General features: G+C 41.0%; 2 protein-coding genes across 4 annotated transcripts in view; one reads left to right on the top strand and one right to left on the bottom strand.

Annotated features, from left to right (window-relative positions):
- edar (ectodysplasin A receptor) overlaps positions 1-4301 on the bottom strand; it is a 31654-nt gene extending 27353 nt beyond the window's left edge. The window contains exon 1 of the mRNA XM_058622171.1: positions 4030-4301. The gene's annotated coding sequence lies outside the window, so the exon portion shown is untranslated. The remainder of the gene's footprint in view (positions 1-4029) is intronic.
- Positions 4302-12895: 8594 nt separating this feature from the next.
- Positions 12896-15462, top strand: part of LOC131453978 (E3 ubiquitin-protein ligase SH3RF3-like) — an 83287-nt gene continuing 80720 nt past the window's right edge. Inside the window, exon 1 of one of the 3 annotated variants that reach the window (XM_058622517.1) lies at positions 12896-14007. In XM_058622517.1, the coding sequence (XP_058478500.1) occupies positions 13600-14007 (408 nt within the window). In that variant the 5' untranslated portion in view covers positions 12896-13599. The remainder of the gene's footprint in view (positions 14008-15462) is intronic. The other 2 variants (XM_058622518.1, XM_058622515.1) reach the window with 2 other exon arrangements.

Below are 15462 nucleotides of genomic sequence, written 5' to 3'. Positions count from 1 at the left end.
TGTTTTTTCACAAGAGTGTCAAAACACGCTTTGAAGCAGCTTAAATTTCCACTGGTGAATCAGATGTGGATCCTACCGTAACTGGCATGAATAAAGACTTCATGGCTCACTTATTGTCTGCAGTAGTCGCCCGTGATGCACTTAAATACTGTATATTGTATGTTTACAAGCACTAAAAGAAATAAAAGTTAAGTTCACAGCCTGAGCACTTAGTGTGTGTGTGTGTGTGTGTGTGTGTGCGCGCGTGTGTGTATGTTCTTCATCTCTCTTTATCTTTTGATTGCTTTAATTACAGACTTACTGTCAACCTTCCACTCAGTGTGCAGGAAAAACAAACTCTTAGAGCACATGAAAAGAAGTCACACACACACACACCTTTCCGAGCTCCAGTCAATCAGTAGGCTCTTTGATTTCCTGCCTGCCGGTGATCCGTCTTTCATCGTCTCCTCTCGCTGATCCCTTGTCCCCCCCCCCTCTTGAGCTCTGCTTGCATCTCTCTCCCTGTCTCTCCGCGTCTGTCTCTGTTTACTCTGTGGCGGCTGTAGGTGAGAGGAAGCCTAATCTGCAGACCTGCAAATTCACCTGGAGGTGGATGTCTTACAACATCCCGAAAACTTAACGCCCTAAATTAGAGCGATTGCAGAACAATGCAGTTATACATGAGCAAAAAATTAAATAAATGTTTCAAGAGTAGACCACTGATGTGTCCTCGGTTAGAGGACATCTGCAGTGGACATGCCTATAAGGAGACACAGGGACGTTACTATTATGATTAGCAGATGAGTAAATCAACCACAGTTATGATATAAATAACCTCAGACGAAGACAGTGACTCTTAAATTCACGTTTTTTTGACAATGGTCTGCCGTACAGCTCAATGTTTAAAGATGAGGGGGGAAAAAAAATCAACTGTATCCGCCCCCTTAATTGGATCCCCTCCAAAAGATAATCGCTTCTTCCTAGGCCGTTAACCCCACCCTCCCACGGAGTTTCAAGGAAATCAGTTCAGTCGTTTTTGCATAATCCTGTTAACAGTCAGGCTGACAAACGGCAATGAAAACATCACACAGAGTCTGATACTCCTCGCAGGAGGATAATAAACGGGCGGCACAAAACCTCCTCAATTCACGGGAAAAGTAAACAGTAAAGGATTTTAGAGCTTCAAATAAACAACGTTTGCGTCCAGTCCCGATGACGCCCTTTGACCAGACCCTACACACACACCTGCAACAAAGTGTCCCCACAAACTAATGAATCCCTCAGCGCCGTCCCCATCTTCCAAATGTCTCACCAACCACACCAGAAATAGCAAAGCCGGTGCGCTACGACTCCTCCATCACTCTGTCTCACCTTCACCTAAGGGCACTCGCTGCCGTGTTTGTGTGCGTATCAAACAAATTATGATCTTCAAGACCTCACCCAGTGTCTTGTTTTTTCCAAAATATAAAAGTATACAGTGCCAGATCTTCTTTCAAAGACTCAACTGTAATAAAAAAAAAAAGGAACCGATGACTAACTTAAGTAGGTTTCCGCATATGCAAGACACTCAAGTATACACAAATTAGACCACAAACCCCAATCTGATTAAACTTGCAGCCTGGGGCCTACATGGAGAGGTTTCAACTGATGATTTAGTATTGGTCTGTTGAGCTGTCTGTGCGCTGCATGGGTAAATAATAGTGGCAAGAGTGAAACGTATGATTACAAAAAATGTATTGCTTTTTATGTCGCCTGCGCTGAGATTACTGCACGTAAATTAAAACATGACGCAACGCAGCTACCTTGCATTTTCCCATAGACCTCCTGGAAGAGCTGAAGACTCACTGGTCATTCTTCAAGTTCTTCTGTCCATGAGAGAGAAAGAGAGACCATAACTGTGGTGGTACTCGATTAAAATCCTTTTATTTCTCATTTTAAGAGAAATGTGCTTTGGTTTGAGCTCTGTCATGGTTGCCATGTGCAGAAACCTCATTTTAGGGATGCAGAAAAACGGTTAAAGCTGCTACTTGTTTATATTTGATTCAGAATATCTGTCATTTCTGCACCACTTATTTCTCTAGCACAGCCAACAAACACTGCCTGGCATTATTGTATGAAATCACTGATGCTAAATGAATTAGGATACTTAATGTATGTTTAATTGCATGACGTTGCTTTAAAATTCACTTTTTTAATGTATGTTTCTCCTCTTAAAATAGAAAAATTTACATTTTGCGAGCTACCTTTTGGCATTTTACTAGGAGTAAAGTCTCATAACTTAATGAAAAAATAAATAAATAAGGCTAAAGTTGACGCTGACATTTTATTTTCCTTTAAATCATCATTTAAATTACTGGAGTTTCAATGTAGGTGTTTACATGTCTTATTTACGACCCTATCAAACTAAATATAAAGGATCACTGTAGCTTTTTGCACATTCAAGTCTCTGAAATAACTCCACTTCCATGAGTACACTTGAAATGACATGTTTAGTCAAATCTCATCTTGGATGTGTGAAGAGTTATGAAGCATTCAAACCCTAACAGGCCTCCTGAGCTCTGTAAAGAAAATCCTCCACAGGGGGAAAAACGTGTGGTTGGAATCAGCTGTGACATCGAACATAAATCTGAGCGGCGACTTCCAGAAGAGAAACACTCCTTTCTATCGTATCACTCCAAAATAAATAGGGTTATTGTGTGGATTCCAATACCGTGGAGCATAAAGCAACATAGAGGCGAGTAAGTAAACAAATCATCCATTCACTTTAGTCTAGTATTGGATGATCATGACTACAGGCACTGGCTTTGTCAGTTCTTCCCCCTTCATCCCTTTAATCCTCAGAAACCATATTAACTTCTTTTGAAGACGAGTTACAGTCCCTCCCCCTGTTTCTTCTCTGTGTCTCCTTTGCCTTTCTACCTGTGAACATGAAAGATTCAGTGGCAGCAAAGGCATGCTGCACTGGGGGCTGCGGGGGGGGGGGGGGGGGGGATGGAGAGAGAGAGTGAGAGGGAGACGCACAGATAGAGAGACTGAAAGAGACGGATTGATTTCCACCTCCAGCAGCTATAGTTCAAAGCCAGCCAGCAGACTTCAGAGGCTCGGCAGGATGCAGCATGTTCCCAGCCGGGCCAAGCTGCCTGTCTGCGGGCAGGACTTCCCCCGAGGGCCCTGGGGCCCGGGACAGTCAGGCGGCACCAAGAAAACAATCATGCAGACAGAGAAGAAAAGGTGTGCAAGGTCACAAACACACACACTTGCTCAGACACCCACCAGCCAAAAAACAACAACAACAACAACAACAACATAATGGCACAACCGCTGTGTCACATGATAAGAGCAGATGTGACTCATGAAGAAACAATAAAGCATTAAGTCACAATGTAGAGACGTTCATGTCCCGACAGCGGCCAACTGTTTCTCCACGCTGACCGAAGTCGCCACAAGAACTTTGAGTAAAACCCGAGCACATGAGGCGTAAAACTGGGAAGTTAGTGATATGAGAAACTTTCAAAAACTTTTGCACTGACATGTTCTGTCCCATCAGGATCATGATGACTGACCTCAGGTGTTACAGTAACACTAAAAAGAGTAGATTTTTACAACAGGTTTGATTTCAAACCAAACAAAATTAGTTTTAAAGTATTTAATTGAACACTATTTAAGGACTTTTTAAAGTCTGGCAGCCCTTTTTGAACCATCTTAGACAAAGACTCTCCTGAATCTGGACGTGCCATATATTTATAGTGCTAAATGTGACCTTTGTGTAAAAATGAGCTGTGTGTAATTCTGTTTTGTTGTGTTAGGTGATATTAAAATGGGAAAAAACAGCCTTTACACAGTTGGAGTCATCCATACATACATTTAAATCTATAACTATTCACTTTTTGCCTGAGCATTTTCTCTACTATAAGCTTTGCATCATAAAATGACTGTAAAGCACATGTTTGTTTGGCATGTATAATAAGAGCTGCTCAGGAATTTCCCCCCAAAGTCTTGCAGCAATCCGTCCCTGCATTCCTGAGAGCAGAGCAGCACTCACGTCCTTACCTGGAGCTCAGAGACGCGGGCGCACTGCTGTGGTTCCTCCGCTGCTGCTGCTGCTGCGGGATCAGCTGGTTCGGCCAAAACAGTTCCTGTGTGATCCGGTGATCAGACTCTGGCGTGGTGTCGGAGAAGCATCGCCGTGGGACTGTCTGTCACTGACTGTAGTTTGTGAGTGTCAGCCTCCACCGTGGTGCATGACATGTGTCTGCAGGCTCCTCCTTGATGAGGGAGGAAAAAAGAGAGAGGAAAAAGTTTTCTCCGCCCTGACTGAGTGAGAAACACATTAACGAACGTGTCTCAGGTAGACTCACTCATTCACTCACTCACTGACTGTCTGCGGTAACCGGGGAAGAGCTGCGGGCTGCAGCTCAACTCCGCCATCTAGTGTCCAAAAGGAGGTGATGGCAAGTGTCACCTATTATACTGAAGTACATTTTTCTTTTTTTTTTCTCCATATATTTGTTCTCTTAGACCACCTGTCATAAAAAACAACAACTTATGAAATGTATTTCAAATTTACAAATTTATTTGACAAATAACAAACTGAATTCACTTTTTTATACCCAAATTTGAGGTGGTGGTTCACTTATTCTCTTTAAGTCAGAAATGAATCAAGCATAACATTTAACCATTAAAACTAATTATCTAATCAAGAAATAATAATAATGTGCTTTATAACTTTTTCAAAATTCATGAAAATAGCATCTACATACTGGTGTATTACAGAAACACACACATATATATACACATATGTATGTGTTTCTGTAATACATACATATATGTATATGTATATATATATATATATATATATATATATATATATATATATATATATATATATATATATATGTATGTATTATATATATTACATTAAATTACATGTCATTTAGCAGACGCCTTTATCCAAAGCGACTTACAAGGGAATTGATTACAATCTGCCAGGGTGTGTGTATATGCATATATATATATATATATATATTTATATGTGTATATATGTATATGTATATATATATATATATTATAAAAGATTAGACCAAAAATTGTCTCATATTAAGCATAACAACAAGCATTGAGACAAGATGCTGATTACAATAATGATAATAAAACAACAGTCCGTAGGAAAAAGATATTTTTTTTCTGAAATAAATCTATTCATTCATATTCATAATTACATTTATACAGAAAGCAAGTATTGTTTGCAGCTGCACACTGTAAATGTAAGAATACTATGTCATTACTGCGACTGCAAATACTATTATTAATCAAATTTTTACGTCCTTCACTTTAATAAAGCCACAGTCAAAAGAGTAAATATTATTGAACCTTGTATTGTAACCTTTGTTCTCAAGGTGGATATGATTATGGACAAGTTCATAGATGTTGGCCTCATTAGGACCAGGTTTGGGTCTCCATGAAGACTCCTGGCCCTGACAGGGTCAAAAACAAGTTTCTTCAGAGGTTCTTTTATTTTAGTGTGTGTTTCTGTTCATTTGTGATGTCGACCACTGGTGCCTGTTGTCTGCAAACTAAAGCTGGACTTAAGTCTTCCTCCTCCTCCTTCTTCTCCTCCTTCTTTTCCGCTGCTTCTCCTTTTTTCTCAACCACAGGAAGAAGGAGATAAAAGAGAAGCTTTGAAAACTCTGGGAGTCCTGTAATTACTTACACTCTGTCTCTGGATTTCGCTCTGCCCTTCATTCTCTTCTTCTTATCTCTGTCGCTGTCTTCTTCTGGTCACCTCTTTTTTTTCCCCCCTTCTGTTTTCTCTGTCCCTCTATCAGTCTGTTTCCTCCTTCTCCTTCTTTTTTTCTTCTCTCTGTCCACTTCTCATATTTCTTTCTCCTCTCTTGTCTGTCTGTTTTCATACAGATTCATTGATGTCGTTCCAGGGGCTTCCAGACAGAAAAACGAGGATGAGAGGAGAACAGTTATGATTTTAAAAAAAGAGAGAGGCTTAAGAGAGGATAACAAGGAGAGTGATGAGTTTTGCTGAAAGAACGATAGCAGCGCTGCCAAAAACACTTATTAACTAGATAAACTAAAAAAACTGTATTTTCTGGACAGTGGAGTATATAAAACATATTCTCATTCACTTTATGTGGAGATGATATGTTGAGATAGTGACGAGTCAGATAAGCTGAGACACCTGAGGCATAATGTTGTAAAAAGAAAAAAAGATTAAACATCAGATCTATCAGATAATAGATGAGGGAAATAAGTCTTTTAACATTAAAGAAAAGGATATGGCAAAGACTCAAACAAGTGGATGAACAGACAGAATGCAATACATCCGGCGATGAGCAAGAAAACAAAACAACAGCATTTATGTTCAAGTAAAAATAACTTTTACTCAAACTGAATAGTTTGAATAGTATACATTTCATAAGTGATCTGTTACGTGTTATTTTGAAGTCTATTCTCTCAGTTCTAATAAACAGAATTATATTAAAAAAAAAAACTTATGTACACCAGGGGTGTCAAACTCAAATAACCTGGGGGCTAATGAGTGTCTAGTCTGGTCAAGAGGGGGCCGGTCTAGAGAACTAAAAGTGTATTAAAACACAATATTCCATCATGATATCGCAATTAAGATATTTATGATGACATTATGGATATGGAATAACGTATACTTCACAACAAGAACACGTTTCTGATGCAAAATGAACGAGACGTTTATTTAAAATTGCGTAAATAATAGAGGTGGACGACTGTAATTCAAAGACCAATATATTATCTTATCTTATCTTAGATTCTGTCTATATTCTGTCACCTCGCTGGCAGCTGTGCCTCACGCATGTGTTTCAAAGAAGGTTTTCACATGATATGAATTGGTGGGCCACACGTGGCCCGCGGGCCGTCTGTTTGACACCTCTGATGTACACTTTGTGTTATAGCCATGCTGTTATTAAATGGTCCAAAACACAGAAGGTTTGGAGTTATTAGGGATGCGCAATTTTGCCGATATCAGGAGTGCTTAGGACGATAACCGACAACGATACACAGTAACTGTAGAGGTCACTGTAGGAGCCACGTCTCATTTAGATTTCCGAGTTTCCTCCCAACCACTAGGGGGCTGTATTTCATTTGTTATTTCTTGCCTGAGGCTGACTCAGGCTCACTCAGGTGTTGGCCAACAGTTTTCTACCTGTGCTCAGGTTTAAGACACTAAGGAAGAATCTGGTCATGATTTATGCCAACAGCAAACAATCAGCAGCCAGTAGCGCCACAGTACAGCACTAACAGTCATTTAGTCTTTTCTGTCGTTAAATTAACATCGTTATTTTTTGCCTACTCATGTCGCAGCATATTTTTATTTTATTCTATTTATCTTTTATTTAGCCAGGAAGTTTCCCACTGAGACACAAGATAGCAGCACATAGTTAGAGTTACAGAGACAAAAAACTATTTTAGATACAAAACTCACAACAGATTATAAAAGCTAAAAGGATGTAGTTAAAGGAGAGTAAAACAAAAAAAGAGAGACATAATAAAGTACAGCGCGTTTCTTTCATGACGGTCCATAAAAACACCTTTGAAGGTGTTTAAAGAAGGCAGTGTCTGTAGTGGAATTATGTTTTGCAGCTTTCAGTGAATCCTGAGTTCATTCTAGGAACATTTAGGAAAAGTCGGGAAGTAAACCTGGTGCTGTAGCTGCTGATGCAATATGATAATATACACAGGGAGTTTACCTAACAAGGCCAAAGCAGCAGGTGCATTTTCCTCCTCTGGTTAAGAGAGCATGATATACAGAGTCCAGTTTCTGAAGAAGAGAGCTGCATGTATACAGTACCTATGTAAATCACATCATTGTAATCTAACACAGTTAAGAATGAGCACTGTATAATTCTCTTTCTTGCCACCAGAGGAAAACACTTCTTCAAACGATAGAAGAAACCCAGCTTTGCTCTCAGCTTTTTTGTCAATGTGTACATTCAAATAATTATAATAAGAGTTGTAGAGGGCACCAGCATAGAAGTCAAGAAGGTAGCCACATATTAACAGTCTTGTCTAAAGTACTAAAGTATCTTACCAGAAAATGACTTTGGTAGAAGGTGAAGTCACTTTTTATATTATTACTTAAGTAAAAGTCTTAAAGTATATGTGACATTCACTGTACTTAAGTATCAAATGTCATTTTCTGACATAAAATGTACTTTTATATGTAGTTTTAGAAGTAAAAGTATTAAGAAAGGGAGGAGTCGTGGTTGGAGCCATGGTAGCTCGAGTTGTCTTTCAACTGGCAGGTTGTGGGTTCAATTCCTGGCTCTGCTAGTCTGTATGTGTCCTTGAGCGAGACACTTAATGAAGTGTGGTTTCAAGACTAGAAAAGCTCTGTATAAATACAGACCATCACCAACTCTTCTTCCTATTCTGATTTTATTTGGTAGTGACAAGTAGTTTGAGGAAATGTAGTGGAGTAAAAGTTGCTAGAAATATAAATAACAAAGTACAGATACATGAAATGTGTACTTAAGTATAGTAACAAAGTATTTGTGCTTCATTATTATTACAACACTGCCTATTAAGCCTATACTGTTGTAGTAGTTAGTCATATATCGGCATTTTATAGCCAATATCGCGCATCCCTATAGGAGTTACATGATTACTTGCTCGATAAATAAATTGAAGGATTAATGGGATACACTCTGACCGGCTGTAAAGTCTTCAGGTCAACTTGTACTACAGAGATTCAGAGACTGAAATGTGGTATAATATTGCTTTCCTGTTTTGACCCCCCCCCCCCTTCCCCCCGAGCAGCACATCAAAGAAGACAGCAGTCAGTGGACACTTAATGTGCTGCTTGATTTAATGAACTTGCGTCAGTTTGCACTGCGAAAAGCATTAAAAACAAACTTCCGAATGCTTTTCATGTTTCTCTAAAGAGACTTGAGCTCTCAAGGTAAAAAAAAAAAGAAGAAAAAAAAGTCTGAAATGTGGTCCAACACTTTTAAAGGATGCAAATGTAAAAATTTGAAATTGAAAGAAATGACTTCATCATCCCCCAAATGACCCATGGAAAAATAATATAACCAGCAAACCTTTTCCCTGAATCTACATTATTTTACATAAGGAATAATCTATCTATATATATAATCTCCATGACCTTGTTAGTACCCCTGATAGTATATTATGTGCCTCTTTTACCTTGTCTGGTCTGTGAGAGCACACACACACACACACACACACTCACACACGCTCACCCTCTTTTCTTCAACAAGAAAGCAAAGAGCCAGTTGCCATGGTAACTGCTGTGTCAGCTAACCTACTTTTGCATGAACGAAGGACATTGGTCAATGAAAGAGGTGTATAGTATAGGTCTATAAAGAGGACACACACACACACAAACACACACACAGGATATTCACTACACTTCATCATCTCATACAAACAATGTAATATAATGCTGAGACGTGACAGGATAAGAGAATTATTATTATTAATAGTACTGATATACCGTACTGTAGAAGCCTCTATAGCTAAAAGGAGGTTCATGCAGCATGTGAATGCTGATAAGGCTGATGTTTTCAGGTCAAAACACAAATACATTTCCATCATATCAAGTCTGTGAGAAAAGAAAACATTACATTTAATAAAGACAATGAAAAAAAAAGGGGGGGTAAAACTGAGAAGCCAAATTAGGGAAAATTAGCCTCAGGGGAAGTTATGGAAAAGTTAATGGAAATTGAAAAGCCGGCAAAGCTCAAGCTCACGTCCTCAAAACTCTCTTTAATTAAACGTCAGTGTTCTATAACGTCCATTATGGAAGTAGTGTATGATAGACAGTGTACAAAATGGACAGTTTTCATCATTAGAACACAGAGCTGTTTAACTATTGTGTCTCTTTAAAAGGCATTTTTTCACATCTGCCGTTTACCAGCGTCTGTTAGGGACAACACTGCGTCCACCAGGGAGCCCAGAGACTATGATGCTTAAATAAATTGAGGGGATTTTCATCCAGTAATCTATTTTTTTTGTTCGCTTTTCCCTGTAGTTTTCTACTAATTCTGGATTATTGGCTGTGGCGGATTGTATTAAACACTGGGCATGACATGAGTGGGTATGATAACGAGAGAGAGAGTGAGCAGTTGGGCTTGTTGCCAGTACTTCTGAGCTGCCGTTTAGAGTGAGGCATTCAAAATCATGGTTTGAGCACAACACCATTGTACGCTCACATGCACCTTAACGTTTACTGTTGCGTTGCAGTATTTGGCAGCCGTGGGGATTTGAATGCACCACTCGTGAAAGCTGAGCTGAGCTGGAAAAGTGCAAAAAAAAAATCTTCATCTTGACCTTGAGTTGAACTTCACTTGGTTTTCTGTCTTTTAGTATAACGTGAGGTATCAGTCCTCTTGTGTCGCGTTGTCTTCGGAATCCATACAACGCTATTAAATATTCAAGTTTCCTGAAGCTTTATCAGTTCAGATGAGTGTGTAACTTCAGCCCAGCCTCTTCAAGAACCTTGCCTTAGGTACTTTATTATCAAACGACTTATAACCATAACCCAACAGTGTTGTGGTTGCTGCTCACCACACGCTCACCTTTACTGTATCCCTGCACCTCAGCAGCAGTCCATCCTCTGCTTTTCACCGTGGGTGGTAAAAACTGGGACCACCCTCCCACTCAGGAAGGCGTCACTGTGCCCCACGCTCTCACACACACATGGACCTTAATCTCTCCGTCTCCCTGTGGGCTTGAATGTGAGAGCGAAGCAGGTTTGAACAAGTGCAAAGGCAACGCAAGCCAGCAGTCATAACACACACACCAGAGGACATTACATTGACATACGTGCATTTCCTGTAGACTTACTTTTAATTACTAGTGCCCTAACCCTGACCCTTAATGTAACCTAACTTTAAAACATGTCTTCACTCTTAAAATGTAGTGATTTACGTTATGAGGACTTGATTTTTGTCCCCATAATGAAGACAAGTCCCCATAAAGTGACTGTGTAAACAGGCTGTATTATGTCCATTACATATAATGGTGGATTTTTTTCCAAACCAATAAAACAATCTTGTAATTTTTACTATTTGTATCTGTTTCATTAACAATAACAATAACAACACAGGCGATGAATAAAAGTTCAGTGGTGGCCACAAGGTGTCACTAGGAACCACCTTTCCCCCCCCAAAAAAAAATGCTCCATGATCAGCTGGAGGTACAGTACAGTCACTGAAGCGATGACCAAGGATGTTGAACTGCAGTCAGGTGGACAGAACAAGACATGAACTGATACATGTCTCACGGTCGATTCTGTGATTTTCATACAACTAACCAGTCAACACATGTACAGGAGGGATTTGTGAAGGTTTAAGTGTGTTTGCACCAGAACTGTGGCTGAACAGCTGAGATCACACAAGACCTCCCAACATCCACAAGCAACATGATTCTTTTTTTAACCAGTGTGTGTGTGTGTGTGTGTGTGTGAAGGTATAAGCAGTCTGGTAAAATGACCAAGCAGCTCTGATGGTTAGAAGGTCTCTGTTATTTCTCTTTGTTTTAGTTTAAATTTTCAACTTAAACTCACAGCAGAGGTCACGTGTGGCCCTCCAGTTGATTTCACGTGGCCCGCCCACTTAATGTCAAGTTATAATGGAGTTATTTCTGTATGCTGTGAATTAGACATGCTTCCATATCAACACAGACAGGTTTAGTTTGAAACTCTGTGACCCCCCCGGATAGTTGCTTTTCCCCCCCCCTCCCGACCTGACTCGATCAGTGACCCCAAGGTCATGTGAGTTTGAGACGCCTGCATGTCAGGAATGACATTCACACGTTGCCAAAGCTCCAACACCAAAGACAACAAAGGCATCAAATCAACAACGACAATGGAAACAAATCAAAACATGATGAGGTCCCTTAAACCAATTATTTGGTCCCAATTACTAATAAATAATCATAATCTCAGTAGTTCCAAGACAGAGCATGAAGCCAGTGTGCCGCACAGTTTATAGCAATTGGTAATTTACACCTCCAGTCCCTTGGCGGGTTTCCATATATAAACTAAATTATAAAAGCTGCAAATACATCACAGCAGACACCATACAACACTTAGATCAAGTGAGTGCAGCTCTGACTTGAACCAACATTTAACCTTCAAAGAAGTAGATTTTAGATTTGAAATTGATTTGATTGATCACTGCGTTACTCTCTTATTGTCTTATTTTTGGCTGAATCTGCAGGAGTCTGGGCAAGATTATTGACACATTAAACACTAAAATCAAAATAAGCAAAATGGTACCTTTCTAAAAATGTGAGAATGATACCAGTGGACAGGCTTCTTGTACATTATTTTTAATGCCTGATATCGGGAGGCTACAGTGTCGATCAAAAGTAATTGTGATTTCCATTTTGTCCAGAAATGAGAAGCCCTGGTGTCTTTACTGTAGACTCAAAACACATTTATTCAGAATGGCTTTAATGGCTTAATACCCACTAGTGTGGCAACACTTTATTTTTATTGTGAATAATGTGTGTTTTTAATGATGTGTGTCTCTAATTTTGATATTTTGTAAAGCACTTTGGTCACACGTGGGTTGTTGTAAGGGGCTATATAAACAAAGAACATTACATTTACTGCAACCATACTGTGTGTCATTAAAATGTATATACCAAAGGGACTCGTCATATATTTAATAGACTTAAGTTGTTATTAATGATATTTTAGGGCTTTTTTGTGTTCATTTGAGAGGACAGTGAAGTGTGAACGTGGGGAATTGAACTCTTTGCACCATGGGTCACCAACCAATAGATGTTTAATCCTTTTCTCTACATGTAACACATGCCCACATTTAATATTTAATACTGGAAATAACCCAAAATAACAATAAAAGAAACAAAACAAGAGCAAATGTAAAAGTTGATGATGGTTGGTATGTTATTGTGTCAGTGTTTTATACATGTCGAATAGTTTTTTTGCTTTGGAATTTGTGTTATTATTCAGATTTTGGCAAGAATCTCTCTCTAATGTTTATGTATGCGAGAGGGAGAGGGGTTAGAGGTCAGATTTTACAAACACATGTGTCTATAATATCATCTGCTCTGTGGTTGAAGGTCAGCTGTGTCTTGCACTTTCATGACCGAATGGTGTATTTTTGTTTGCATTATCACGTGAATTAATTCTGTGTTTGTTCAAATTGAAAATAACATCATCTCTCTCTCTCTCTCTCTCCTATTTCTCTCTCTGTGTGTCATCAATCCGCCTCTGGCGCGTGAGCGCGCGCCGCAATTGTGTTGTGCGCGCGGATGATGATGATGATGAGAGCGTGACCTCACTGCTTTCAGCACAGCTGCTGGAGAGAGGGAGAGAGGAAACACACACATACTCAGAGAGAGGGAGAGAGAGAGAGAGAGGGGGAAAGACAGAGACACGCGGGAGGAGACAGAACAGTGGAGAACATTCACAACACAGGAGCAACTGCTGGGTACACGGGGGACTCCGTCGTGGGTTGTCCGTGGACCGTGGTGGGCTGCTTTCCTCCGGTCCGCTCCCCAGAATGTTCGCTGCTCCCGGTCCATTTCTGCCGTTCACGAAGCAGTCGCCGCCGCGGCGTCCCCACGGACACTGAAGCCCAGATGCTCACCCTCTCCGGCGACATGGACGAGTCTTCGTCGCTGCTGGATCTGCTGGAGTGCTCGGTGTGCCTGGAGCGCCTGGACACCACGGCCAAGGTGCTGCCGTGCCAGCACACCTTCTGCCGCCGCTGCCTGGAGAACATCCTCAGCTCGCGGAACGAGCTCCGCTGCCCGGAGTGCCGCATCCTGGTGGACTGCGGGGTGGACGACCTGCCCGCTAACATCCTCCTGGTTCGCCTCCTGGACGGTATCAAGCAGCGGCCCCAGCAGCGAGGAGGAGGCGGAGGCGGCGGCAGGCAGTCCGTGGCCGGCGGCTCGCTGCACGGATATGCAGCCGGGCTGTCCGCGTCTCCCCCGGGCAGTGCGATCAGAGAGCTGCCGGTGGCCACCAGGAGCTCCCCTGTTAAGGTCGGTTACTTTTCCCACCATCCACTTCATGCACTAGTGGTTCTGCTGCTTTAATTAGCCTGTGGAACTGTGTTGAAATGTTTCCATGCTTGATTCAACCTAGTTTGTTTACATTGTCACTTCCTGACATTTTTAAGAAAAAAAACCCACTCAAAACTGTTCCTCTCAGCCTCTGAATGCGCTGCATATCTATACGTAATTGTGGAGGAATGATGATGAATTCTTCCCCTCTGATGTTTGCTGGAAATGGGCAAACAGTTTGTTCATCACGCTGCCTTCACTGCTTTCCAGCTGCTGTTTGGTTATATACAGTTTTATATACACTGACTGTAGATTGTCTGATAATCACGATGAGGGGAACGAACTTAGCTTCAGAATCCAAGTTATGAAACACAGAGAGTGTTTTTGCTGCTATGCAATGACTGATGCATACTGTTATCTACTGAATTATTACCAGTTCATATAATGAGGCTCCTGTGACGCCAGTGAGGACTCAGTGAGACAGACACAGCAGAGAGGAGAGACACATAAAGACAGACTGAGTGTGTCACCTGTCTGTGTTCCTGCTGTTGCCATAGCCCTGGTGAAGCCCAGTTGCCCATAGGCTGCAGCAGTGCAAGGTTTCATAACCCAGGCTCAGTGAGAGAGAGGAACAGAGAGCCTTGTTTACTTGTAATGCAGCTCATCCAGTGCATTGTTTTGTGGCGTGTAATGTGAGAAGTGCAGAGGAGATGTGGCTGTAATGTGGCAATGATGTGATTTCATCAACACTGGTGCAAAAAAAGGGAAAATACAAAATCTGCCGTTTGCCTCCATCTGGGAAAAATATTTTGTCTGTTTTAGAGTTTTGTTTAAAATGAGATGCTAAATCTGTAGCTGCAATTGACTGTTGCTAGATAAACATATTATAATCGTCTCACAGAGAGAGCATGGTGTCATTTTTTATTCTTTTTTTAAATCTATGAGCTGTCAAGTCAAGCGTTGCCTCACGCTCAGCCGGTAGAAGGAGGAAAATGAAGCCATTCATGTTCTCTGCGTGTTCGTGTGGGTTTTCTGCGGGCGCTCCGGTTTCCTCCTGACATCAAAACATGTGTTAGGGTAACGCTCCTGTCAGTACCCCAGACCAAGCCACTGACGTTCAATCTAGAGTTGGTCCCCACGCTCCGCTCAGTGGCTATCCACTCCTCCAAGAAGGCTCAGATTAAAGGATGGGTGAAATCCACAGGATGAATTTTCCCCCCCACAGGGATTAATACAGTTACCTTAACCGTAACCTTAAAGCGCGGTAATTGAAATGCCAGCTCACTGGCAGCCAAGGAGTCTCCAAATATTCAACACGCATTGTAAAGTGAAGGAATGCAAGTAGCTCCTCTCCTCTGAGAAACTGTCAGATCGCGAAGAAGTGACGGATTAATGGCAAAATCCGCAACAGAAGAAATGACTTCATCCCATTGA

The sequence above is a fragment of the Solea solea genome, chromosome 2 (genome assembly GCF_958295425.1).
Source record: "Solea solea chromosome 2, fSolSol10.1, whole genome shotgun sequence".
NCBI classification, from domain to species: domain Eukaryota; kingdom Metazoa; phylum Chordata; class Actinopteri; order Pleuronectiformes; family Soleidae; genus Solea; species Solea solea.
This window is presented reverse-complemented; position numbering and strand designations above follow the sequence as displayed.